The following is a 27,231-nucleotide window of genomic DNA, read 5'->3' as shown; positions in this document are numbered from 1 at the left end:
ATTGTGAAAGTGCTCCCATTGTGCGGTTGAGTAAGGAGTTCCAGATTTAAGACCTAACAACAATAAATAATTTAAATTCATCCCATTTAAATAAATTGAACCAAATGAGTTTATGTTTTCATTCTGATTTTGCTTGTTCAAATGCAACTTTTGGAACATCATTGGATTGCTCTTCTCATTTTCTCTTCAGGTGCTTGAGAAAGACTTACTGAATTCCTGTCTGTGTGAACTAATAGCAGCAGTAGTGACTGATCCACCCAGTATTGGGTTTAATATGGCAGATGTACAAGTGATGAAAGGTCTGCCTGATGCCTGTGTTAGGCTTTTGAAAGCTGTGGTAAGATCGCCTTTTTGCAAAATGTTAGAAGACAGCATGAGAAAAAGAATCACATTGCAAAGGTAAGATGGAAAATGTTTGAGTGATAAAGAAAATAGATGTAGAATCCCTGCAACTGCATTTACAAGTTATGCAAAGTGTTTAAAACCAATTTGTATTTATATGGTGCTCGTTGATTTTGCCAAGTGTAATTGAACAAGATCAAGATGAGGTAAGGGGGTGGATGTTGAGGAGAAAGCTAAATATTGGTTATGGCTATGAGAAAAGTTGAGTGTCTGGTTGGCCAAAGACATGGCTACTAATAATGGGAAAATGAGCCAGGTATCTAAGATAAGGAATTGGCAAAACCCGAAGATCTAAAAGGGTTGCAGTGAAGGTGAAGATTATAGGAGAGGGACTGAACCATGAGGGGATAACAGCACAAGGTTGAGTATTTTATAATGTGTTGTGGTATATCAATGTTGATAAGGTAACATGAGGGCATGTGGAGGTAGAATGGCTTCACTTAAGATCTACAATTTTGGACACATTCAGGTTAATGAAGGGTCGAAGGTGGGAGGCTTTCCAGGAAAGTAATGGAATAGTTCAGGTTGAAGGAGCCACGAAGGTGCAGGAAATTTCATCCGTGGCTGGGTAGTTCAAATTGGGATTAAATCAGATGCCAATGTGATGAAGTGTGAAATTCTGCCTTTTACCGTGACATGGGATGGGGATGGAAATACCATGTAGATAGATATTTCAAGGCTTTAACCTTGAAGGCAAAGATGGGTGGAGTTCCCACCATCTTCAGTGTGCACTTATTGCTGTTCAGTATATAGTGACTAATGCTGGAAAGATTACTCTTCAATTCACAAGAAAGAGCTTTCCAAGCATCCGAATATTTTGGAAGGCGAAATAGAGAGGGAAATCCGTTTCAAGTGACTAAAAAATGTTAACTGGCGCATTGCTTGAAGATTTCCATGACCATCACCTGTGGGAACATTTATATCCTTCAAAAACTGAAAAAAATGATATGGAGAAATTGCATGACAGATATAATCCAATAAACTATGATAATTTATCCCTAAATGAAAATAAAACAACATTTATGGTGTTTGGTGGTGACAGGGTGAATTGTGAAATAAAATTGAATTTAAATGGAGTTGAAATTGAAAGAGTATATCAAACAAAATTCCTGGGAGTGATTATAGATCATAAACTTTGTTGGAAGCCACATATAGAATACATCAAATGGAAATTATCTAAATCGATTGCTATTCTTTACAAACCAAAGGATCTGTTAAATAAGAAGTGTTTGTATATATTGTATTGCTCGCTTATAATGCCATATATGTCATATTGTGTTGACGTTTGGGGAGATGTATATAAAACAAGTATAGACCCTATAATTAAACTTCAGAAAAGAGCTATTAGAATAATACATAAAGCTTCTTACCGTGAAACTACAAATCCATTATTCATAAAGTCCGGTACCTTAAAATATTTGGATATTGTGCATGTAAAGACATTAGAAATACTTTTCCGAGTTAGGAATAAAATCCTTCCTGTTAGTATTCAAAAAAAAATTAAATTAAGAGAAGGACATTATAATTTAAGAGGGTTGTGTATTTTTGAAACATGTAAAGTGAGAACCAATATAGATGTGTCTCAGTTTTGGGAGTCAAATTATGGAACGGCTTAGTGATGTGTTGACATTTTGCAGCTCTCTGTTGAGTTTCAAAAAAGCCTTAATGTAAAATAATTAAGGATATAATGTAAAATGATTAAAATGTAAAATAAGTAAGGATTACAATTTAGAGTAAAAAATTTTTTTTTCTTTCCTTTGTAATGCTGATATTCTGGGATATCTTATGGATTGTATAGGATAGGCAAAAATAAGCTTTGTGGCTTCAGCCTATTCCTTTTTCGGTCATTGATTATGTGAACGTTGTGTGAAATGGATACAGTGTTGGCTCATATTCACACAGATTGTAAAGTTTTGTTCTTTTTAATGTATGACAGAAATAAATTATTAATTAATTCATTCTATTCATTCATTCATTCATAATTATTTTGTAATAAATAATGAAAATACAAAGGAAAATTATTGTCTGAACAATTTCAGCATGAGATCTTGCATCTGAATAATCTTTTAACAAAGATACCTAAACAATAATTAAAACTACCTTTTCTATCTTCAAGTGATAGTTAAATGTTTGCATCACTTTATTTTTTCAGACTCCCAAAATTTGCAATAATTTTTTATTAATTGATATTTTATTATATTTTACAGCTTAGAAGATCTGTGCAGTGTGAATCTATACAGTCAGACTGATCATGACAAATTAAGTTCCATCCTCTCAGCATGCAAACAGCTTTACAAGGCTGATCTTCTCAACACTGTGTTGAAGTGCCAGGTAATTTTCAAATATCGCAAGATCACTGACATAGAAAGTGTGTCACTCATCTGTAAGCGATTTCCTTGTATCTGAATAATTCCTATACAAGTGGCAGAAGTTGGGACAGAATGCTTTTGTTATTGAACAAGTACATAAGTATGGCTTTTCATGCTGTACCTAAAGATCAGATCCAAAAGTTAGTTGCGATGAAGAGTTATTTAAAAATATTTCAATTTTTTAATCCTGAACATTGTAATTTAACACAGAGCCTGAAGAGTATAATACTCTAAGTTCCATTGATAAACAACAAAAAGGATGACACTGATATACGGTTAATCTAAATAGAAAACTGTAAGCTCAATTGGATTGAGTACCTTTTGGCATTAAAGATTTTGTGATTTGGTTTGTTATTACATTCTGAATTATTCTTGATAAGGTGACTACACCCAGATCTAAAGTTTTTCCCAGAAGCTCTTGTTCATGCACCATTGCTCTTACTGTGCAACTTATTACTCATAGAGTCGTACAGCATGGAAACACACCATTCAGTCCAACCTGTCCATGCCATCCCAGTTGCCTAAGCTGACCATGGGACTTCAGACCCCTCTTCATTATCCATTTCCTCTGCAGATGCTGCCTGATCTGCTCAAGATTCTAGTATTGGCAGTTTCTTGTGTGTCCACAGCTTTAACTTGGTTGGAGAGATAGCATATGCATGCATGTCCTTTAAAATCATTCACATTTGGCTGGTTTCAGGGTGTTTTATATTGTGAGTGGATGCACCACATGAGCCCTTGTGAGCTTTGTAGAATAGAGACTACATAGGGGTACAAGTGCACAGTTCCCTTGAAGTGGTGACACAGGTTGACAGGGCAGTGAAGGGGGAGTTTGGCATGCTGAATGTTGTAACATGGCATCTCAACTATTGTACTCAATGCCTTAACTGATGAGGCAAGTGCGCCAAACTCCCGAATCATTTGGTTAATTTTTCATTTCGTGCTCGGGTCTAGATACAAGACCCATGATCATTGCATTTTGTAAATCCAATTCTTTATTACAGACAGGGACTCATGGCGTGCCACTGAATTCAAAGCTCTTATTAGCTATCTACAAAGGAATGGCACCTGGAGATGAGAGGAAATCCCTGCCTTCAATAGACGTTAGCAGTAAGGTGTTAGCGGATGGCCTTTTACAACTGTCTTTTTCCCTTGGTGTGCAGGTATGTGAATGTGACATGAATAAAAACTTGATGATGTCAAAAAGTGACCTGTTTTCATTTCTCCATAAAATATTTTATGCCAGAGAATATACCATTGGTTGCTACACATTTTACTAAGACCAGTATCTTAATTCATGAGTCAAACTGGCAGTGTAATCTGAACCGAAAGGATTTTCTGTTTCCAGCAACTTCAGTATTTTGAGTATAATTAATGTGCTGACTTGTTACTTCAAACATTGTTAATTTACCCTTTGTGAGTTGCCATTGGATTCAACAAGTTACCTAATGCTTGTTTTTTCTCTATTAACCATCTACAGAATAAACTACATTAACACGGTTTTGAACAATCATATAAGGAACCGCCAGCTGACTGGCTGCCTCTTCACATGGATATAATTTTCTAGTACCACATCACTTTAATCAAGCTTTGTGCCACCTCTCCATTTTGTTCACCTGTGAAGAATGTTGAGAGGATTAATTGCCCTAAAGGCATAAGATGAATGTTAGTTGTTGCTATTGTAGACGATTGGTTTAGATTTGAAGATAATTTCAAAATGGCGTTTTTAATATTGCCGGGCATTGAAGTTGAAGCATACTTAAATATACTTTGTCTCCTGATTCTGTAGTGTGAAGAACTGGTCTCCTTGCTACTGAACACAGTGGAACTCTCAGTGCCACTTTCAGGGGCATCACAGAAAAATTTCATCAAATTTTTCCATGGTGAATATTTCTACAATTTGTTTCCCGAAACCATTAACACTGAATTGCTCAGAAACCTTAACTCTTCAGTTGCCTTGTTAATGAAATCGGCAAGTGAAAACTCTAAAATGGTAAGCAATTTTATGTGACACTTATGTAAACACCTTTGGTCCAATAATAAAATGTTATGTTAATTGGCATATGATGGCCAGTATTAAAAGTGAAATACTATAATATATACAAGCAACCACTGCGGGGGTGTGTGGGAGGGTTCCCAGTAAACAGTCTATATTGCAATTTACTGTAATTCGATGATGCATCGTCTACACATGCGTTAAGAAAAGTGAATTGAAAAAAACTTTTTTTATTTACTTCACACATATTTGGAAGGAACACATTTTGGTTCCATATCCCATGTTTTTTGATAGCGATTTGTGAATTATGTTGGGGCAATTTTCCTTTACCCATGCTGCCATAATGCCTGTACTACTGATGAGGCAATTTGATGTTTTTCAATACGTGTGGAGGGTGCCTTTATTACTCGCAATCTTCTGTATTTTTATTTTGAAGGGGTAGTTCAGTGGCGAAGGTTGCTACCTCACAACTTCAGTAACCCAGGTTTGATCGTGCTGGGTGGCATGGTAGCACAGCTGCAGGGATCAGGGTTTGATCCTAACCTGGAGTGCTGCCTATGTGGAGGTGGCAGGTTCTTTCCCTGAGCACTGTGTTTTCCCTGGCCTTCCTCCCACATTCCAAAGAAAGGCCATGATTGAGAGCTTAAGAGGAGAAACAAGAGAGACTGGATCTTATGTTTGACATAGACTAGATGAGGAATAGAAAAAGTAGAGCTCGTTAAAAGTCGGTAGGTTAATTGCTTACTATAATGACAAAAGGACAAAGAAGAATTGGTGGGTTTGTTTCATGGGTACATAAAAATAAGGAGAATGGGAATGTGACTGATGTGATTGTCACGGCGAGGATTCATTGGGTTAAATGGCCACCCTGAGCATTGTTTTGTTTAAAATAAGATAAATATCCAGACAAATACTCTGACATTATTGTCGTATAACTAAGTCCGGAATCAAGAGTGTTTAAATGCCTTATGTACTGACAACAGATTAATTAAATTCTTATTTGCAGCAACTAAATGACCTACGTTCACAATACACACAAATAATGTTTAATCAACTTTAAGAATTCAATAAATTGATAACTGTGATATGAGTGCAAAAACTAAAGTCCTTAGGGTACCCAAAAACAATCCATAGTTTATAGTTAAGGTTAGGTGTGTAATGTTTCAGAGCCTGGTGGTTGTTGGGAAGAAGCTATTCTTAAATCTGGTGCTCATGGCTTTCAGGCTCCTGTACCTTTTTTCAGATGGAAGGAGCAAAATTAGAGCGTGGCCAGGGTGGTGTGGGCCTTTGATGATATTGGTTGCCTTTTTGAGGCAGCGCTGTCTGTAGATCTCTCTGATGGCAAGTAACCACGTAACCTGGGATGTGGCCCAGTGCAATAACTCAACAGTAAATGCTTCTAAAGTCATGAAATGAGGATAAGAGGATTCATTTTATGACTCACCACTACACGCATCTTTAATTTTACTTTTCTTCACTGTGCAGCAAAGAAATACAGGAAGGAATTGTGCAAAGCTGAATTTGCATTATTTGATGAAAACTAAGATTTTTGTACATTTCACATTCTGGATTTGACCAGAATGTTTCCATTAGTGGGAGAGTCTAGGACTAGAGGTCATAGTCTTCGAATTAAAGGATGTTCTTTTAGGAAGGAGATGAGGAGAAATTTCATTAGTCAGATGGTGGAGTATCTGTGGGATTCTTTGCCACAGAAGGCTGCAGAGGCCAAGTCAGTGGATATTTTTTAGGCAGAGATGGATAGATTTTTGATTAGTACAGGTGTCAGAGGTCGTGGGATGAAGGCAGGAGAATGGGATTAGGAGGGAGAGATAGATCAGCCATGATTGAATGGCAGAGTAGACTTGTTGGGCCGAATGGCCTAATTCTACTCCTATCACTTATGACCTTATAATGCTCATTATTTTACAGGTGAGCACCGTTCTCAATGGAATGCTTGACCAGAGTTTCAAGGATCACATTGTACGAAAAAAGCAGGGTACTCTCCTGGTCAATGCTGTACTTACCAACTGGTCAAAACTTGAGTCTTGGTGGTCAAAGGGATCCAGCCCTGAGAGCAAGATGGCTGTCTTGACACTCCTTTCCAAAGTGCTACAGGTATATTTTTATGGGCCAAAGGGTCTGTTCCTGTGTTGCACTGCTCTATATTTTGTTTGTCGACACGGTATATGCCCTATAAATGTAAATAGAATGCAACCAGCATTAGAAAAATTAAATATTAAGGCATGACGTCGTACCTTCACAGGAGCTGTATTGTACAGGGGAATGATAAGGATGATCTCAGACATTAGAAGAAAATGAGGAGAAGACGTAGAATGATAAACTGGACACTTCATATAATTATACATCTGACAATAACTAGATTCTTGGAAGTTAGAGAAAAGGAGACGGGAGTGCAGAGAATGGGGATAAATGGTACAGTGGACATGAGGTGTTTGAAGATAAAAGAGAATGCACCAAAAATTAATCATACAATTCATACTCACACCTGACAATAATTATTGCATCATTCATAGTGAAAGGTTTCTGTGTACTTCAAAAATGACTGCTGAAATGACACAATGAAGAATAAATTGGAATGATTCTAATTGGAATGATACTAAGGTAAATTCTGAAGTAGTCTGAAGAAGGGTCCTGACTAGAAATGCCACCTAATGAGATTGAAGAAGGGTTCTGACCCTAAACGTCGCCCATCAATGTTCTCCAGAGATGCTGCATGACTTGCTGAGTTACTCCTGCACTTTGTGTTCTATTTGAGTTTCCAGTACCTGCAGTTCCTTATGTTAGTAAATTACATGGAAAAAGACTGAAAGGTCGAGAGATTCCAGAACAAGCTGTGAATTGTGCAGGCTGACACCTTTTTTCAGATTGAAGCAACAAAGGTGGAAAGGCCATGATGGAGAACTTAACAGGAGAAACAAGAGAGATGTAAACTGGATCTTGTGTTTGACATTGACTAGACGAGGAATAGAAAAAGTAAAGCTCATTAAACAATGTGGACAAACAAATTATAAAAGCAAAAAGTTGATGCATATATGAGGGGAATAGATGGCATGAATGCACAGTCTTTTACTCTGAGTAGAGGAATCAAGAACCAGAGGACATAGGTTTAAGCTAAGAGGAGAAAGATTTAATAGGAACCAGAGGGAGGCGCAACTTTTTCACATGGAGGGAGATGGGTGAATGGAATGAGCTGCCAGAGACAGTAGTTGAAACAGGTACTACAACAACATTTAAAATATATTTGGATAGGTACATAGATAGGAAAGGTTTAGGGACCTATGCTCTGAAACATCTCGATCTGAAGCTGGCTCCTTTCTCTTTTGCATCAAGCTCTGATCAGCTCCCCTCTCTCTTTTACAATGGCTCCAAGATCTCTGATTAATTCTTATGTAATTATGTTTATATTTCTTCAGGTTGCACTCCACCATGTCTCTGAAAACGTCCTCCAGGTTCACTATCTTTAGAAAACCAGAGTTTTCTTTTCTCTGACTTGCAGCCATAAAACATTGGGCACAAGAAAGTGCAGATGCTGGTTTACCAAAAAGACACAAAATGCTGAGTAACTCAGCAGGTCAGACAGCATCTTGGAGAAAATGAATAGGTGACGTTTCATGTCAAGACCTTTCTCCAGACTGAGAGTACGGGGAGAGGGAAACTAGAGATATGAAAAAATGCTAAGAACAAATGAATGGAAGGTGTGAAAAAAACAAATCAAAGCTAGCAAGATGATCAAGGAAAGGTGGAGCCCACAATGGTCCATTTTCTGAATTTCCTAAACCCCACCACCGCATCACTATGTTTAAGACTCATCTTAAAATTCCATTACTTTTTAAAGTTTTGATTGGCTCTGAAAATGTTTCCTCTACATGGTGGCAAATTTTATTTGGGTTATGTCTCTGTGAAATGTATTTAGACTATTTTTCTGCCCGAAAGGTACTTTTATTAATACAAGCGCAGGATACATAAATCTAGGTTGAATCTGACTGATTTGTGCTACTGATACATGCACGGATAAATAGATGAAATATATTTTAAATTAATGCTTCATTATGTTTAGTGTGAACAGTTTTGCTATTTGAATTTTCTTTTAGATTGATTCCACAGTCTCTTTTGGCGACAGTCACGAAGCATTTGAATTGGTATTCCAAACCTACACCACTATATTAACAGACTCAACGTTAGCTTTAAATTTGAAGGTATGTTTTTCAATTTTGGTGGTGGTGGGGGAGGGGAACAGCTAAGTAAATTGTATCTGAAAGGAAAGTAATGGTTTGGAGATTCACATGGGGCTAATGAGAAGCTCAAATATCATGAACACCTAAAAATGTAAACTTTTTTTTACAAGGTTGGCATAGCGGTAAAATTGTTGCCGTACGGGCCTGTCCCACTTACGCGACTTTTTCGGCGACTGCCGGCACCCGTCATAGGTCTTTGCAGGTCGCCGAAAATGTTCAACATGTTGAAAATCCAGCGACCAGAAAGACGCTATGACTCCTTGGACGACTGAGGAGACTACTCACGACCATACAGGCGACAACCTGGCGACATGTCGCGGGGTGAAGCTTGTATGGTCGTGAGTAGTTGCCCAAAGAGTCGTACCTTGGTCTGGTCGCCGCTGGACTTTCAACAAGGAGGGGCAAAAGAGCTATTTCTGAGAGGGACTGCAGATGCTGAAATCTTGAGCAAAATGCAGTGTTGGAGGAACTCAGCAAGCCAGCCAGTATCTATTGAGGGAGATGGATCCATCTGTTTGTTTTCCTCTCTGCAATTTTGTTTAATCATAGAGTTACTCATCATGGAAACAGGCCCTTCCGCCCAACTCATCCAAGATATCTATCTGAGCTTGTCCCATTTGCCTGTGATCGGTTCATATTCTTCCTATCATGTATCTGTAGTATCCATTTAACTTAACAAAGTATATTATAATTATATCCAGTTACCTTTAATTTTATCTGCCTGTAATTATGTGGGTGGGATTTATACGTAGTCTGGGGGTGTCCGTGGCTAGGTTTCTGGTGCAGACTCCCAGATAGTTTTTAGTTTAATTCGGTGAAGACTAGGGGAAAGATATAGTTTTTGACCATGATCACGAGCATGATCACGACATGATCTCGAGTATGATTGAAACGTATATATGTTGGAAGATGATGTACTTATACAAGGAGTTTTTAGGAGTGACTTTACTGTTTTGTACTATTATAATAAAGAAACTATTAATCAAGAGTATTTTTGAAATATTCATTTTTCGACGGCTTGGAATGTCTCGTGGAACTCATGGAATTCGTAAGATAACCTTCTGAACCATAGTCAGCATATTAGTGACTATCGAGGACTAAAACCTTGAGATGTTGTAATGACTGTCATAGAAACATAGAAAATACTGTAGGTGCAGGAGTAGGCCATTCGGCCCTTCGAGCCTGCACCGCCATTCAATATGATCATGGCTGATCATCCAACTCAGTATCCTGTACCTGCTTTCTCTCCATATCCCCTGATCCCTTTAGCCACAAGGGCCACATCTAACTCCCTCTTAAATATAGCCAATGAACTGGCCTCAACTACCTTCTGTGGCAGAGAATTCCAGAGATTCACCACTCTCTGTATGAAAAATGTTTTCCTCATCTTGGTCCTAAAAGATTTCCCCCTTATCCTTAAACTGTGACCCCTTGTTCTGAACTTCCCCAACATCGGGAACAATCTTCCTGCATCTAGCCTGTCCAACCCCTTAAGAATTTTGTAAGTTTCTATAAGATTCCCCCTCAATCTGTCACTACATTAGAGTCGAAAACTTCCTTACCACTGGGGGCAGAAGATTGGGCTGGATCTCTATGTGAGATTACTGCCAGAAGAACTGGTACCGTAGAAGTGGAACTGAAGGACTGGTTCCGTAGAAGAGGAACTGAAGAGGCTAAGCCTCTGCCAGAGATTATAGCTTGACCTGGATTAGAGCCTACCCGCCGGTAGGTTAATCGACACAGCCACTCGACTTATCTGAAGATCGAAGACTTCACTGACTGAGTAATCGTGAGTAACGAACAACTATTGCACTATGCTGTAAATTTGAAAGCTGGAACGCTTTAATTCGAACAGCTTCTTAATGAGATGCTGTGAAAAGTTTGACTGATTTGTCGCATTTTAAAGTGACTAAAAAAGCTCAAACGAAAAGTCTATGAGATATACTTAAGTTCAGCTAAAGTTTTGGAAAGCAGCCAAGAAGCTTGTTTGCTAGCCAGCCTGGATAAAGTCAGGTGCTTGGCCTTGAGATGTTTTGGAGTTGAGATGTATTTGCATTCTTTCAAGATAAGTCAGCTCTGCACTTCGAAAATAATTGGATGTTTACATTAAGAATCAGCTAGAAGACTGAAGGTACACAAAAATGCTGGAGAAACTCAGCGGGTGCAGCAGCATCTATGGAGCGAAGGTGATAGGCAACGTTTCTCGCTAGAAACTGTCGCCTTGGAAAGAAAACATGAGATAAGGGCAGTTGAAGAGAGAAGCCGAAGAATTGGATAGAGAGGCTGAGGAAGAAGAAGAACAGCTGAGGAGAGAGAAGGAACAGCTGAAAATGGCCACGAAGTTGGCAGTTGCCAAGGTGAAGAAAGAGGTATTGGTGAGTCGGGGATCAGGATGCGGCTCGAATGTATACCTGAAGAAGAGTCCCTCAGTCCAAGAAAGCAGCTGGATTAAATCTATGGCCAGAGTCCACCTGGTCTTGCGCCTTTGAGCACCCGCTGTGGGGATGTTTATGTTGTGGACCATCGTGTTCTGTGTGTTTATTTGTTTTTATTCGTATGACTGTATGGGGAAAAAGCATTTTGTTGTCTCTGTACTTGAAGACAATGACAATAAAGTTGAATCAAATCAAATCAATGCCTTATCTCAACAACGGGATGTTAAACCGAAGCAACAAATTTATAGGCCTCCTGATGAGGCTCGTAACAAACCACCAATTCGGCTTCCTCATCAGAGGCCTGATATACAGGCTCGTGCTGCCTATCAATCATTTGTACCCAGACATGGACAAACAACAAGCCATGTCGCTCGTGACGAAGCTTACCCAAGACACCACCCTTCACAGATTCCTGTTCAATATACATATGTGCCCAACCAGAGATCTCAAAATGAACTCTTTGAATTGGTGATGAATCAAATGAAAATCAGCGAGCTCATAGCTCAACAAAATATCCTTTCCACCTACCTCCAAAGGAAATTCCTACATATGACGGTGATCCTTTGCTTTATGAAACATTCATAAAACGGTTCCAAGAAGGTGTGGAAATGAAAACGACTAATCCGGGAGATCGTTTAAACTTTCTTGAACAATACACAGGCAGACGTGCAAAACAGCTTGTTACTAGTTGTCTACATTTGCCTGCAGAAGAGGGCTATTTAAAGGCAAGAGAGATGCTCAAAGAATAGTTTGGTAACGAACAGAAGATTGCTAATGCTTACATCAGGGGTCGGCAACCTTGTTCTGCATAGGGGCCAGGACACATGTCTGTGAGCAGATGGCGGGCCACATCTATCACGTGTACACATGGATCCCGCCCGGATGGCAGACATCAAATAACGTGTTCACAGAAGGTAGACACAAATGCTGGAGAAATTCAGCAGGTGAGGCAGTCTCATGCAATCCTTGCAAGTCTCACCCGCTGAGTTTCTCCAGCATTTTTGGCTACCTTCCATTTTTCCAGCATCTGCAGTTCTTTCTTAAATGGGTTCACAGAAGGTGCGCGCCCATGCCGGCGGCTTTGTGCAGGATGCGGTACAGCCAGAGCTCAGCGCTCGGCGGGCCGGATGATTATGGGGAAAGAAATCCGCCTGCGGGCCGGATGATTTCGAGTTACGGCCCCTGTCTTACATGAAGAAGGTCTTTGCCTGGTCAGTTATCAAGGCGGAAGATGTGGAGGCATTGCACGAGTTTGCGATGTTTCTTAGAAGTTGTTGAAATTCGATGAGCAAACGCAACCACATGGACGAATGGAATGTTGTTGGTAATATGCAGGCTATTATTCATAAACTGTCCTTCAGATTTAGAGAAAAGTGGAGAGATAAGGCAAGCCAGATACAGGAAGATGAAAACCGAGAAGCCATGTTTCCAGATCTGGTGAATTTCATAGCCGGGGAAGTACGATTTATGTCAAGTCTACGCCATGGGAATATTCAAGATCCAAAATCAGCGAAAGTCAAAGGTTCTACCTTAACTAAAACATAAGGAAGACCAGGACCTAAGGGAAGTAGTTTTGCTACTGCTGTAATACCTGCAGAAACAAAAGGTGAAAAGAAAGGAGATGCATCTACTATTAAGCCACAAGGGTTTTGTTTGTGGTGTGATAGAGCTGGTCACCCCTTAAAGTGGTGTCTAAAATTCAAGAAGAAGGAATATATAGAAAAGATGAACTTCTTAAAGGAGAAGGGGATCTGTTTTTGGATGTTTGAAGAAAGGACACATGGTTAAAGACTGCAAGAGTCGTATGACTTGCGATAAGTGTAAACAGGATCATCCTGGATTACTTCACACTGAACAGAAGAAGATGGAAAAAGTCAAAAGTCAAAGTAGCCTTTATTGTCATTCAGACCTTGCGGTCTGAACGAAATGTTGTTGCCTTGCAGTCCTACATATAGTACAAAATGACAAAAACACACAATAAACACAAATTAACATCCACCACAGTGAGTTCACCAGGCACCTCCTCACTGTGATGGAAGGCAAAAGTCTTAAGTCTTTGTCTCATCCCTTCTTATTCTCCCTCTGCGCCGAGGCGATCCAGGCTTCAGATGTTATGACCCCGCCGGGCGATGGTAAGTAATGTCAGCCCCGCGGCTGAATCCGAGCTCCACCAATGGCCCGGTTCAGCTCCGCGGCCCGGGGTGGTCGAAGCTGCCGAAGCTGCAGCCCTCCAGTCCAGCGGCCGCAGCTGTTGCGGGAGCTCCGGAGAACAGGTCCGCAACCTGTGACCTGCGGGCTCCCGACACGGGGCCCGCGGTCGGGTCCGGTGGCCGCTGCACCGGAACATTGCCCCATCTCCGAGGCCAGGTCGCCGCTGCCGCTGTCCCAGCTCCGAGGCCGGGTAGCCGCTGCCCCAGCTCCGAGGCCGGGTGGCCGCTGCCGCTGCCCCAGCTCCGAGGCCGGGTGGCCGCTGCCGCTGCCCCAGCTCCGAGGCCAGGTGGCCGCTGCCGCTGCCCTAGCTTCGCTATTAGGCCTCGGCGGAGACGGAGGCGGGGGATACGACAAGAAAAGTCGCATCCCCCCCCGAAGGAAGAGACCAAAACATGTTTCTCCCCCCCACCCACACACATACACAACCTAATAAACCAAAGATTAACTAAAACAGGACAAAAGAACAACAAAAAAAAGAAAAAAACAGACGGACGAAAAGAAGCCAGAGCAAATAGTACAGGAGAAGCCAGCTACGAGTGATGATGGTACCTCACCTCAGATAAGTGCACATATCGGGGCCGGGGTAGAAACCTGTATCTTCTCTATCTTATCTGTACAGGTAAGGGACAGCAAGACGAATACAATGTTACAAACATATGCATTTTTGGATCATGGTAGTTCGGCTACCTTTTGCACAGAAAGCTTGATGAGAAGGCTGGGCATCACAGGAAAAAAGGTTAAGATTCTATTGCGTACCATGAATGAAGAGAAAGAGTGCGTTAGTCATCACATTACAAATATGGAAATATCTAGTCTGGATGAAGACAATTTGATACCAATATCTGAGGTGTTTTCACATGAGACCATGCCTGTTTGTCATCAAAATATACCCAGACATGAGAACTTGAAACGATGGCCTTACTTGAAGGATGTCAAGATACCTAAAATAAATTCTGGTATAGACTTACTTATCGGAACAAATGCTTTGAAGGCATTGGAACCTATACAGACTGTGAGCAGCCAAGAAGATGGACCGTTTGCTGTGAAAACCCTACCAGGATGGGTTATCTATGGCTCCTTGAGAAGGAACAACGAATGCAGGAACCAGAAGAACCACCCTGCTGCTGCTGTCAATCAAATATCTACTGTTAAATTAGATAAGCTGTTCACCAAGCAATACAATCATGATTTCAGTGAAAGTACCGGTAAGGAATCGGAAGAAATGTCCAGAGAAGAATCCAAGTTTTTGGATATTATGAACCACTCAGAGAAAGATGATAGAAGGACACTATTGTCTAGACTTACCTTTCAAGCAAGTAAGCGTTAGTCTGCCGAATAATCGTCGCACGGTAGAGCAACGCACCCAGAATCTGAAACGCAAGTTTGGCAAGAATACGAAATTTCATGAGGAATATACATCTTTCCTAAAGGATATGATTGACAATGATTATGCCAAAATGGTACCAACAAACCAGCTAAATCAAAGTGACGGAGAGCTTTGGTATATTCCGCACCATGGGTGTATCATTCGAAGAAAGGGACCCTGAGGGTGGTCTTTGTCTGTGCAGCAGTCTTCAAAGGAACATCACTCAACTGTCTGAAGAAGGGTCTCGACCCGAAACGTCGTCTATTTCCTTCGCTCCATAGATGCTGCCTCACCGGCTGAGTTTCTCCAGCATTTTTGTCTTTATCTTCGATTTTCCAGCATCTGCAGTTCCTTCTTAAACTTTAATCACCCAACTGTCGATTACTTCAGGGTCCAGAGCTTACAAACTCACTCATTGGAGTTCTTATTAAATTCAGACAAGAACCCGTTGCTTTGATGGCTGATATTAAAGCAATGTTTAATCAAGTCAAAGTATCAGAAAAGCATATTGACTATTTGCGATTCCTATAGTGGCCTGATGGTGATGCACAACAAGATCTCGTTGAATACTGGATGAAGGTACATCTCTTTGGAGCAGTCTCATCACCAAGTTGTGCGAACTTTGCATTAAGGAAGACCGCAGAGGACAATAAATCTCACTTTCCAGTAGAAGTGACAAATGCTGTAAGGATCAACTTTTATGTGGATGATTGTTTAAAATCCATGTCTTCGATACAAGAAGCAATTCAAATGGTAAAACATCTGACTTCCCTCTGCAATAAGGGAGGATTCATGCTGTCCAAGTGATCAGCAACAGTCGTGTGGTATTGGAAACCTTTTCACCAGATAACAGAGCAAAAGTGACCAGGGAGTTGGATTTGGACAAAGACAATTTGCCAATGGAATAAGCACTGGGATTGCACTGGTGTGTTGAAACAGATGTGTTCAAGTTCAGAATCTCAATTCAATAACGACCATGTACAAGACGGGGCATCCTTTCTGTGATTGGTTATGTTTACAACCCTTTGGGATTTCTTGCACCATTTACACTGCCAGCCAGGTTAATTTTGCAGGATCTCAGAATAAACTTGGATGGGATGAGAGTATAACACAAACCTCTTCTCGGCAATGGACAGAATGGTTAACAGATATTGATAAGATCTTGGAGTTCAAAGTGAATCGGTGTATGAAGCCTACAAACAGTGGTCAAATCAAACGTGCCAAGCTACATCACTTTTCAGATGCTCGTGAAAGTGATTACGGTACTGTTTCATATCTAAGACTGGAAAATGATATCAATGAAGTACATGTTGCATTCTTAATGGGAAAGGCCAGAGTGACACCATTGAAGCAAATGACAATTCCCAGAATGAAAATCATTGCCGCATTCTTAGCTGTTAAAGTGGACATAATGTTTCGAAAAGACCTGCAGCTTCAGCTGGAGAAATCTCTTCTGGACTGATATTACTACAGTGTTTGAATACTTTAATAATGAGAACTAACGTTTCTTGACATTTGTAGCGAACATAATCTCTTATGTATGGAGAGCTACTAATGGTTCACAGTGGAAATATGTTAACACAAAGGAAAATCCTGCAGATGAAGCTTCTAGAGGATTAATAGCAGACCGCTTCTTAAGCCATAAGAGATGGATCAATGGACCAGAGTTTCTCTGTAAGCCAGACGGAGAATGGCCAAAGCTTGAGCTGGGATTTGAAATCTCTGCTAATGATCCGGAAATTAAACAAAACATCAAAGTGAACATTATTGCTGAAGATTCATCAAACACACAAATTACTTAATTACCCACTTTTCATCATGGAAGAAGTTGGTGACTGGGGTGGTTGATTCTACTGCATCACGAAGTCTTTGGGGTTTTGGGCAGAATACTGGTAATCATGCCTGATTTTAAGGGTTTGATGCGTACAGTACGATTTCAGACTAAGAATAATGTTTTAATAAGACCAATAACCAGAAGGCGAAGGTGAAGATGGAAGAATCGCTAAAGAAGTCTAAATGCTGATGTATAATGCATGTTATTTTTGTTTTTTGATATGTTAAGCTTTTATAGCTCATCTTTTAATATCTATTAGTAATTGCCTCATTATATACTCAGAACAATTAGGGGCCGGTATGTAGTAGCCATTTAGCTTAACTTAGTATATTATAATTATATCCAGTTACCTTTAATTTTATCTGCCTGTAATTATGTGGGTGGGATTTATACGTAGTCTGGGGCGTATTTGTGGCTAGTTTTCTGGCGCACACTCCCAGACAGTTTTTAGTTTAGTTCGGTGAAAAGTAGGGGGAAGATATGGTTTTCGACCATGATCACGACATGATCACGAGTATGATTGAAACGTATATATGCTGGAAGATGATGTACTTCTACAAGAAGAAGCTTTTAGGAGTGATTTTACTATTTTATACTACTACAATAAAGAAACTATTAATCAAGAGTCTGTTTTTGGAATATTCAACTTTTGACGGCTTGGAATGTCTCATGGTGCTCGTGGAATGCGTAAGATTACATTCTTTTTTAGATTAGATTAGATTAGATTCGTTTTATTGTCATTCAGACCTTTCGGTCTGAACGAAATTTTGTTTCCCTGCAGTCATACATATAATTTAAAAAATGGCAAAAACACACAATCAACACAAATTTAACATCCACCACAGTGAGTTCACCAAACACCTCCTCACTGTGGTGGAAGGCAAAATCTTAAAGTCTCTGTCTCTTCCCTCTTTGTTCTCCCTCTGCGCCGAGGCGACGGTTCAAACTCCGCGGGTGGTTGCTGCCTCCGCCACAACTCCAGGGCCGAGTCGGGTCTCCGCCGCTGCTGCTGCTGCCGCCGCCACAGCTTCGGTGCCGAGCCGCGGCTCTGCTGCTGCTGCTGCCGCCGCTACAGCTTCGGTGCCGAGCCGGGTCTCCGCTGCTGCTGCTGCCGCCGCCACAGCTCCAGGGCCGAGTCGGGTCTCCGCTGCTGCTGCCGCCGCCGCCACAACTCCAGGGCCGAGCCGGGTCTCCGCTGCTGCTGCTGCCGCCGCTACAGCTTCGGGGCCGAGTCAGGTCTCCGCTGCTGCTGCTGCCGCCGCCACAGCTCCAGGGCCGAGCCGGGTCTCCGCTGCTGCTGCTGCCGCCGCTACAGCTTCGGTGCCGAGCCGGGTCTCCGCTGCTGCTGCTGTTGCTGCTACGGCTCCGATGCCGCCAGCTCCGCCATTAGGCCTCGGCGCAGACGGAGACGGGGAATACGACCGAAGAAAAAGTCGCATCCCCCGAAGGAAGAGACCAAGGCATGTTTCTCTCACCCCACCCACACACATACACAACTTAATAAAACAAAATTAACTAAAACATGACAATGAACAAAACGAAAGAAAAAAAACAGACGGACTGCAGGTTAGTTTTTTTTACTCAACTTCCAGAGGAAAATCTTAGGTTGCTTCGAAACGCCCTTGATCAGTTTGTAGCTGCCCATTTTCCAATGAAATCAGATGAATTTCCAAAGGGTACATTGAAGTACATTGAACAATAGTCAGCATATTAGTGACTATCGAGGAGTAAAACCTTGAGACGCCGTAAAGACTGTCACTACAGTATCATTCGTACTACTATGTTTGGACCCTAAATTCTTCCTATCATGGTCTTGTCTGAATAAATGTTTTTAAAATGTTGTATTTCCACCTGGCTCTACAGGAAAACTAAACTATGCATAAATCCAAAAATCAAGGTCCATCCGTTGGTTGGTTTATTTTTATTTTTTTTTGCTTACGGTTCCAGCATTTAATATCAATGTCTCCATTTTACTGTTCCTCTGTTAAATCGCCTCAAGTATGCCTCCTTTGAAGAAGTTCTCCTCTTTCCCACCATCATTCTGAAGAAGGGTCCTGATCTGAAACTTCATCTGTCGGCCTCTATCCACAGCTGCTGCCTGGCCTGCTGAGTTCCTGCAGCATTGTTTTTTGCTGAGAACTATATCTGAGTTCATTACGATTGTTTGTGGAAAGGAATATTGGCAGTTAATGTTGCTTCTACATTGCTCAGATGACAGATTTGATCCTGACCCTGTGTACTATCCCGTGGAGTTTGCCTATTCTTACTGTGACTGTGTGGGTTTAACCCGGGTTCGCTGGTTTACTCCCACATCCCAAAGGTTTTCTAGCTTCTGCAAACTGCTCCTAATAGTTGTTGGATGTTGCGAGAATCGAGAGGAGTTGATGGGCATTTGTGAGAGAATAGGATTCCAGAGAGTAAGTGTGGAACCGTGATTAATGGGGATGTTCTGACAGGCACCATAGACCTGATGGACAGAATAGCCTCCTCTGTTATGATAAATTATTGTCCAGTTTACTGCACTACTAAAGTTGTACGGTTTGCTCATGGAATTTAAGTCAATCTTTCTGAAATGTATTTTCGTTTATTTTTCCAGACCCAGGCAGTGATTATACTACCATTTTTTACTCAACTTCCAGAGGAAAATCTTAGGTTGCTTCGAAACGCCCTTGATCAGTTTGTAGCTGACCATTTTCCAATGAAATCAGATGAATTTCCAAAGGGTACATTGAAGTATAACAACTACATCGACTGTGTCAAAAAAGTAAGTGCCGTTTTGGCAGGATAAATTAAGTACTTATCATTTCTTCTAAAATGAGAATAATAAATATGTAATTGAATTAAGAGGAAGTAAATTATCACTTTCCCTGTTCTCAATTGGAACGATACTTTCAGTGCTTAGGAGAATCTGATCATTTGAGAAACAATTGCAATGCAGTGTTTATGGAAGAATCTACAAAACAGAAGTAATGGTTCATTTATTTCACAACAATTATTAGTTTCAAGAATGATTCCAGTTGATATAGAATAGAATGTGATGCTGTGAATATATTTGCGTTTTTTATTGCTGGAATACTTGGCATTCAAAAGTAGGCTGCTTTTCTTTTTCCTCTTCTATGTGCATTAATAAAATTACACGGCATCATTTCTTAGAGTAAATGGATTCTGAATCTATCGCAATGTTTTAATGAATGAATGAATGAATACTTTATTGTCATATGTGACAAGTCACAGTGAAATTCTTTGCTTGCATAACCAAGGTATGCAAATAGTCGCTGACAAAGTTACAGAGTATACACAGTATCCGCGCCAGGTCATCCTTTGTTCTGTCGGCGGCTCCGACCCGCAGAGGCTTCCGGCCTCACCACCTTTGCGACTTGCTGGGAGGTGTACCACTCATTTTTGTGTTGGTATGTTTTCTTTAAACGTAATGCCTTCTTTGGTTAGCCATGGTTTGTTCAACCCTTCCTTAGAATCTCCCCTCGTTACCAGAAAATATTTTTGCTGAGCATCATGAATTACCTCCTTAAATGTCTGCTGCTGATGAGCGTCTGTTCTGCTAATCTACTTTAGTCCACTTACAGCCATTCGATTATTTCATTGTAATTCCCTTTACGTACATTTTTTCAGTTGTTTCTAACGTAACTTCATCTCTTTCAAAATGAATACAGAATACAGTTATACTCTGATCACTTCTTTCTATGGGATCGTTTCATACCAAGGTTATTTATTAAACCTGTGTAAGAAGGAACTGCAGATGCTGGTTTACACTGACAAAAAGCTGGAGTAACTCAGCGGGTCAGGTAGCATCTCTGGAGAGAAGGAATGGGTGACGTTTCGGGTCTTGTCTCGCTGAGTTACTCCAGCATTTTGTGTCTATTTATTAAACCTGCCTTGTTACGCAGATCCAAAGTAGATTGAAACCGGTTTGGCTTTGTAATGCATTAGACCGTAGAACATGGTACAGCACAAGAACAGACCTTTCTAACCAGGATGTCAGTCTAAACTAATCCCATCTGCATGCACATGATCTATACCCTTCCATTCCCTATCTGAATGCCTTATTGCAATAGTATCTGCATCTACCACCTTCCTTGGCAGTGTTCCAGGCACCCATCACTCTATGTGTGTAAAAACTTGCCGCACACATCTCGTTTAAACCTTTCCCCTCTCACCTTAAAGCTGCACTCTAATATTTGTCATTTCCACCCTGGGAAAAAGACTCTCAGCTATTTATCCTATCGGGTGCCTACAGCAATTTTATATACTTCTATCAGGTTGCCCTTAAGCCTTCAACGCTCCAGAGAAAACAATCTCAAATTGTCCAACCTCACATTAGTGCTAGCACTCTCCAATCCAGGCAACATCCTGGCGAAACCCTTTTTCATCCTTTCCAAAGCCTCCTGTATGCGGCAACTAGAACTGCACACAATACTCCAAATGTGACCTAAGCAATGTATTATACAGCTGCACCTTGACTTGCCAACTTTTATAGTCAATTCCCCGATGATGAAGGTTCTTTATCCCCTGTTTTCTTGCATGCTATTTTCAGGAATCTATAGACTTACACCCTAAAATCCCTTTCTACATCAATGCTCCTCAGGATCCTGCCATGTGCTGTATAATCTCCTTGTACATTTGACCTCCCGAAGTGTAGCACCTCACATTTGTCCAGGTTAAATTTCAATCTACAGTTTCTTCGCCCACATTTCCGAATAATCTATATCCTATCCATCAGCCAATCTATCAAATCACTGGGAATCCCATGTACCTTAATCTTCTGGATCAGCCTACCATGAGGGACATTATTTTATGCTTTACTGTAGTCCATCTATATAACATCTACCGTACCCTACCCTCTTCACTCATCTCCTCAAAAAACACAATCAAGCTGACTGGCTGCATAACAACATGTTTTATTTTACATCTTTACCAGTTGTGTTAATTGCAATGTATTTGCTATCAAATGTTGTATTGAAGTTGCTATGTTTATTATTTTGTTCCAGTTGATGTTTTATCTTTTATATTTCAGCTTCTGGATGCTTTGGAGTTATCTCAGAGTCCATTATTGTTCAAACTCCTGACTGCGGTTCTGTGTCGTGACAGCAGACATGTTATGGAGGAAACATTTCAGACCTGCTTTCAAAATGTAGCAAAACGGTATACACCATCTTCAATATAGATCATTGAAAACAGTGTGTGTAAAAAAAAAATGATATTTGTGTGTTTTGTTCCATTCAGGTTGTGACTGCAAAAAATGTTGATGCCTCTTTGCTTTTAGTTAATAGCTACAGCTTCCATATTAAATTTGTTACATCAGAGAGGGTTTAGATATGTGACTAAATATATTTGTGCTTACCCTGCAGCTTCATTTCAATCAGAAAGTGCAAAATAATGGAAATAATCTTTGATGGAAAGTAAGGAGTGTAGGAATTAGATTTTAAAAAATGAACAGGCAACTTGTCAGTTTTATCACCCTGCATAGGTGTATTCTGCTGTACAGCTGTAGCCAAGAGGGTAAAAGAGTATTTGATTCTTAGCGAAGAAATACAAAAATTGTGCTGGAGTAACTCACCGGGTCAGGCAGCATCTCTGGAGAACATGGAAAGGGGACTTTTCAGGACAAGATCTTCAGACCTGATCTGATTCTTAGTGCTACATTTGTTGAACGGATGGACTAGGGTTATGTAACATTAAAACAAAAATTTCTGGAATAATACTGCAGGTCAGGCAATGCTCGTGATAAGAGGAACAAAGTTAATCTTTTAGATCAATGGCCTATCATCAGAATGGCATATTCACCATTGTACTTTACATGCATCCACTTTTGAGACCTTTTTTATGTGTCTGTCAAAAGAAAAGTATGGTCATATAGGACATTGTTCTCAAGCCAATTGCAGTGTTTTTCATAATTTAGGCAGAGGCAGTGGATGAAGTGTGAGAAAGCTGAGCATTCTGTGCCGAAGTATGTTGCTTGTAGGATCCAGACTCATTCCTTTGACCCCAACCTCCTCCCTCACTCTGATCCATCCGCCTACATCTCAACCCGTATTCATGAACAGCCGCACATAATGATAGTGGTTCAGGGGTACATCGGATGAAACTCCTGGATTCTGCTCCTTGCTTAATTTTAATATCTCAATTTTTCAACATAGTAAATTTGTGCTTTTCTGGTAAAACACAAAATTCTATTTTCCCTTGGGGGAGAAAGCACCCTCCAGTCTTCGATAAATGTGTTTTTGTACACCAACCAAGGATAGTCTTTCCTTCCATCTTTGCCAAGTCTCCATAAACTGGGTGACTGCGGTGATGAGATTCTGAGCCCACCATGGGTCGACTATTCAAAATATTGATGTTTAATAGTTTTAAGGTTTCCTAATAGAGTGGCATCCTACTGAATAATTTGAATACATTTTATTAATCTATTGTTGCTTTGTTTGATTGAATCTTTGGAGAATTTTAATTTGCACTGATAAGTCTTTCATTTATCTGCCTCAGAGGTACTTGTGCAAAGCAGGTTGCCCTGCTAGAAGCTGCATATGAGATGTTTGGAAATGAAGAAATGCTTCCCAATCCAACAAGGCATTTTGTTGTGGATCGTTCTCTTCTTACCCTTATTTCTCACTGCAGTTTGGATGCTTTAACGGAGTTTTTCTGCAAAATTGTGAAGGTTGCCATGGGAATTGCACAATCTAGATTCATAAAGGTATTAGCTTACTTTTATCACACAGCTTTTATGAAAGATATGAATTTATCAAGCATAGTTTTTTTTCAGTATGCTGTAAATTTCTGCCTGTGGTGTAGATGTCTAATATTTTCTCATAAAATTCAACTTTGAGGATAAAATAATGATGTTTTTGTTTTATTGTTTTCCAACTGACTTGAATTTTTAATAATTATTGTTTCTTGTAGACGAATGAGTCCTCTTTTGACAACCAGTTGACAAAGAAAATTGGTTGTTACAAGCTGTTTGAAATCATGTATGCACGCTTGTCAAAGATTGATGTCTATTCAGAGGACTCAAAAATAATCCAAGCTTTCCATTCGTCAGACACCATGGAAGGCAAGAAGCTTACAAAGCTTTTACTAAAGTAAGTTTTTTGTCATCCCTAAAGCAGATACCAAGTGTTTGAAAGCTCTTGAAGTTCCCTTTGTTCGTATGTATTGTTTAAAGATAATGGTTGTAGTTGCAGACACTTTAACACAAATGCCCATGCAAGTATTTATTGATGATTCCCTCATTTGTTAATCATCCACATACAGCCTTATATCCATTGGCTTCATAAAAATGACACAGGACAGATATCATGAGTTTCCCCAGCAATTTTGTGTACCTTCGATATTCCAGCATCTGCAGTTCCCTTTTGAACACCTATCATCCACAAGCTATGGATGCAAGGAACGTAGGTACTGATTTACAAAAAAAGACACAAAGTACTCGAGTAACTAAGCGAATCAGGCAGCATCACTGGAAGACATGAATAGGTGACGTTCAAGGTGACCCGAAACGTCATCTATCCATGTTCTCCATAGATGCAGCCTGACCCGCTGAGTTACTCCTGCAGTCTTTTTTTCATCCACAAGGTGGATTTTTAATCTACACGAGGCACATATCCTAATCGCATTCTAATCTCTCCCCGTGCTTACATGTTCTTTGTTAGCTAACGTAATTTTAATAGAACACAAGTGAATTTTTGTAGAAAATTGTTAATTCTTTTGTCGAGACGTTAGGGTGTGCAAAATTCTTTATTTTGGAACGGAAATAAAGAAGGCACCCGAGTCGAAAAAGACAGCCAAATTTTAACGATGTGTGTTCTATTCGCGTGGCACTAGAATGAACAGTCACAAAAAAAAAACGCGAATAAACTCCCGCCCTCATGTGACCGCGCCAGCCAATCGCGAGGGTTCGATCTTAACAGGGCCACCACAAGATGTCGCTACAGGACCCCCCCCAGAACCCAAGGTACGGAACCGAGCGGGAGGCCGGACACGGCGACCGGAACGCGCGGTAACAACAGACGGGACAAGCGTTACAAGGGGGGGGGCTGGTGGACCAAAGCCAGGGGACTGTAACAGTGTAGGAGTAACAGAAATAACCAGTGCGGGGGGAACAGGCACAACAGGAGCCACCAGATCGGCTAGCGGACGGCCCCTACGCCGAGGCTGTGCCACCACCACTTGAGGAACAGCAGCATGATATGGATATTGATGCACCTGATGGTCAGGACCTTATTGAAGAAGAAATATTTCAGCAGGTGAGCCAGGCGACGGAGACGATCTCCTCCCGGCCCTCAACGTCCAAGACGAAAGTCGCGACGCCAAGGCGCAACACCCAGAATGGACCTACAGCGGGGACTGGTGCGAATCCCTGCAGACAAAATCAAATCAGCAGTTCTTAAGGACCGGCGGCATGTGGACCGGGGCTGTCCCATGCCGCGAGGTAGGCACAGGAGCCAGGCTGCCCACTCGCTCCCAGGGACTCGCCAACACCGCCGGGGCAGATTCCAACTGTCCTCGAACCGCAGGGATGAAATCCCCAGGCACCCGCACCATACACCAACTCGGCGGACGACGCATCCAAGTCTGCTTTGTGGGCCGTGCGGATACCTAATAGCACCCAAGGCAGCTAGACGACCCAGTCCGGACCCGGGAGCCGTGCCTTCGGTGTCGCTTTGAGGTGGTGGTGGAACTGCTCCACGAGCCTGTTTGCCTGGGGGTGATAGGCGGTGTGTGGTGCAATTGTGCCCCGTATAATTTTGCCAGTGAAGCCCACAACGAGGACGCGAACTGTGCCCCCTGGGTCGGTAGAAATGTCTGCCAGAACCCCAAACCTAGCTATCCAATTGGCCGCAAGGGCCCGGGAACAAAACGCAGGCGGAGGTGTCCGAGAGCAGAATAGCCTCAGGCCACCTCGTGAGCCGATCCACCACCACGAGGAGATGCGTGGCATTGCGGGACGGCGGCAACAGGCCCACCAAATCCACATGGATGTGTTAGAAACGGCCCGAGGGAACTGCTAAGTCTTGCACTGAGGGCTGCACATGCCGTTGCACCTTGGATGTCTGGCAGGGGATGCAGGCTATAGCCCAGGCCGTGACATGTTTGCGGAGGCCTTGCCGGACAAAATTGTCCACCACCAGCGCGAAAGTCGCCCGGATTGAAGGGTGGGCCAGGCCGTGTATGGTGTAAAAAATATGACGGCGCCAACCCACGGGAACGATGGGACGAGGTCGCCCGGTGGAAATGTCGCACAGCACCAATGGCCCAAACGGAACGTCGGCCAACCGCAACCAGAAGCAGCTGTCCTGTAATCCGCCATCCCGTCGTCCGCGTGCTGTGCTGCAGCCAACTCCCCGTAATCCACACCGTGGTCCAAGGCCGCCACAGCTGGGAGGGCATGGCGGGACAGGGTGTCAGCGACAGTGTTGCACTTCCTGGCCACGTGCTGCACGTCAGTCATAAATTCGGACATGAATGCCATGTGTCGTTGCTGCCGAGCGGACCATGGGTCGGACACCTTGGCCAAGGCGAACGTCAAGGGCTTGTGGTCGGTGAAGGCCGTGAACGGCCTGCCCTCCAGGAAGCATCTGAAGTGCCGAATGGCCAGGTACAGTGCGAGGAGCTCTCGGTCAAAAGCACTGTAGTTGTGCTCGGGGGGCCTCAGCTGATGGTTGAAAAAGGCTAGCGGCCGTCAATGAGCTGTTCCAACACCCCACCCACAGCCGTATCTTGCTTCGCATGCCAGTAGTGCGGTTGCAGCTCAGTGACGGCTCTGCGGGGCAGCTGGCGTACGGGCACGGATACCCGGTTTATGGACCCGCCATCCTCTTGCTTCACGAGCCAAAATTCGTTAGCCCGCTCAGCTAGCTGCATAGGGTCGGTGAAGTCGGACCCGGCGAGCATCAAGCGGATGTCATCAGGCATTTGTTCGAGAAATGCCTGCTCGAAAAGGAGGCATGGTCGAAGGCCGTCCATCAAGGCGAGCATCTCGCTCATTAAGGTGGACGGTTTGCGGTCGCCTAGACCGTCCACGTGGAGGAGGCGAGTGGCGCGATCTCGGCGGCTGAGCCCGAAGGTACGGAGGAGAAGGGCCTTGAGGCTGTCGTACTTCACGATCGCTGGTGGGTCCTGTAAGTATGGGAGTAACTGCGAGGCCATCTCCTGTTTGAGAGCCCCTACCACGTGGAAATACTTGGTGTCGTCAACCACGATATTCCTCAGGTGGAACTGTGCCTCTATGTGGGCAAACCACACCTGAGGCTGCTCTGCCCATAACACGGGCAGCTTCAGGCCCACAGCGTTTTGCTGGGTGTCGGGGATGGCTGCGGCTTGCATGTTGAAAATCCGAAATTCAGTCTGACT

General features: G+C 42.1%; 1 protein-coding gene across 1 annotated transcript in view; it reads left to right on the top strand.

Moving 5' to 3' along the window:
• prkdc (protein kinase, DNA-activated, catalytic subunit) overlaps positions 1–27,231 on the top strand; it is a 235,559-nt gene that overhangs the window by 106,950 nt on the left and 101,378 nt on the right. The window contains exons 33-42 of the mRNA XM_033019700.1: positions 191–399; positions 2,610–2,733; positions 3,776–3,934; positions 4,561–4,764; positions 6,697–6,882; positions 8,880–8,984; positions 19,466–19,633; positions 21,902–22,029; positions 23,368–23,575; positions 23,782–23,960. Of these exons, the coding sequence (XP_032875591.1) occupies positions 191–399; positions 2,610–2,733; positions 3,776–3,934; positions 4,561–4,764; positions 6,697–6,882; positions 8,880–8,984; positions 19,466–19,633; positions 21,902–22,029; positions 23,368–23,575; positions 23,782–23,960 (1,670 nt within the window). The remainder of the gene's footprint in view (positions 1–190; positions 400–2,609; positions 2,734–3,775; positions 3,935–4,560; positions 4,765–6,696; positions 6,883–8,879; positions 8,985–19,465; positions 19,634–21,901; positions 22,030–23,367; positions 23,576–23,781; positions 23,961–27,231) is intronic.

The sequence above is a fragment of the Amblyraja radiata genome, chromosome 4, assembly GCF_010909765.2.
Source record: "Amblyraja radiata isolate CabotCenter1 chromosome 4, sAmbRad1.1.pri, whole genome shotgun sequence".
In the NCBI taxonomy this organism is placed as follows: Eukaryota; Metazoa; Chordata; class Chondrichthyes; order Rajiformes; family Rajidae; genus Amblyraja; species Amblyraja radiata.
Note: the sequence above shows the minus strand (reverse complement) of the source record. Positions and strands in the feature narration are given on the sequence as shown.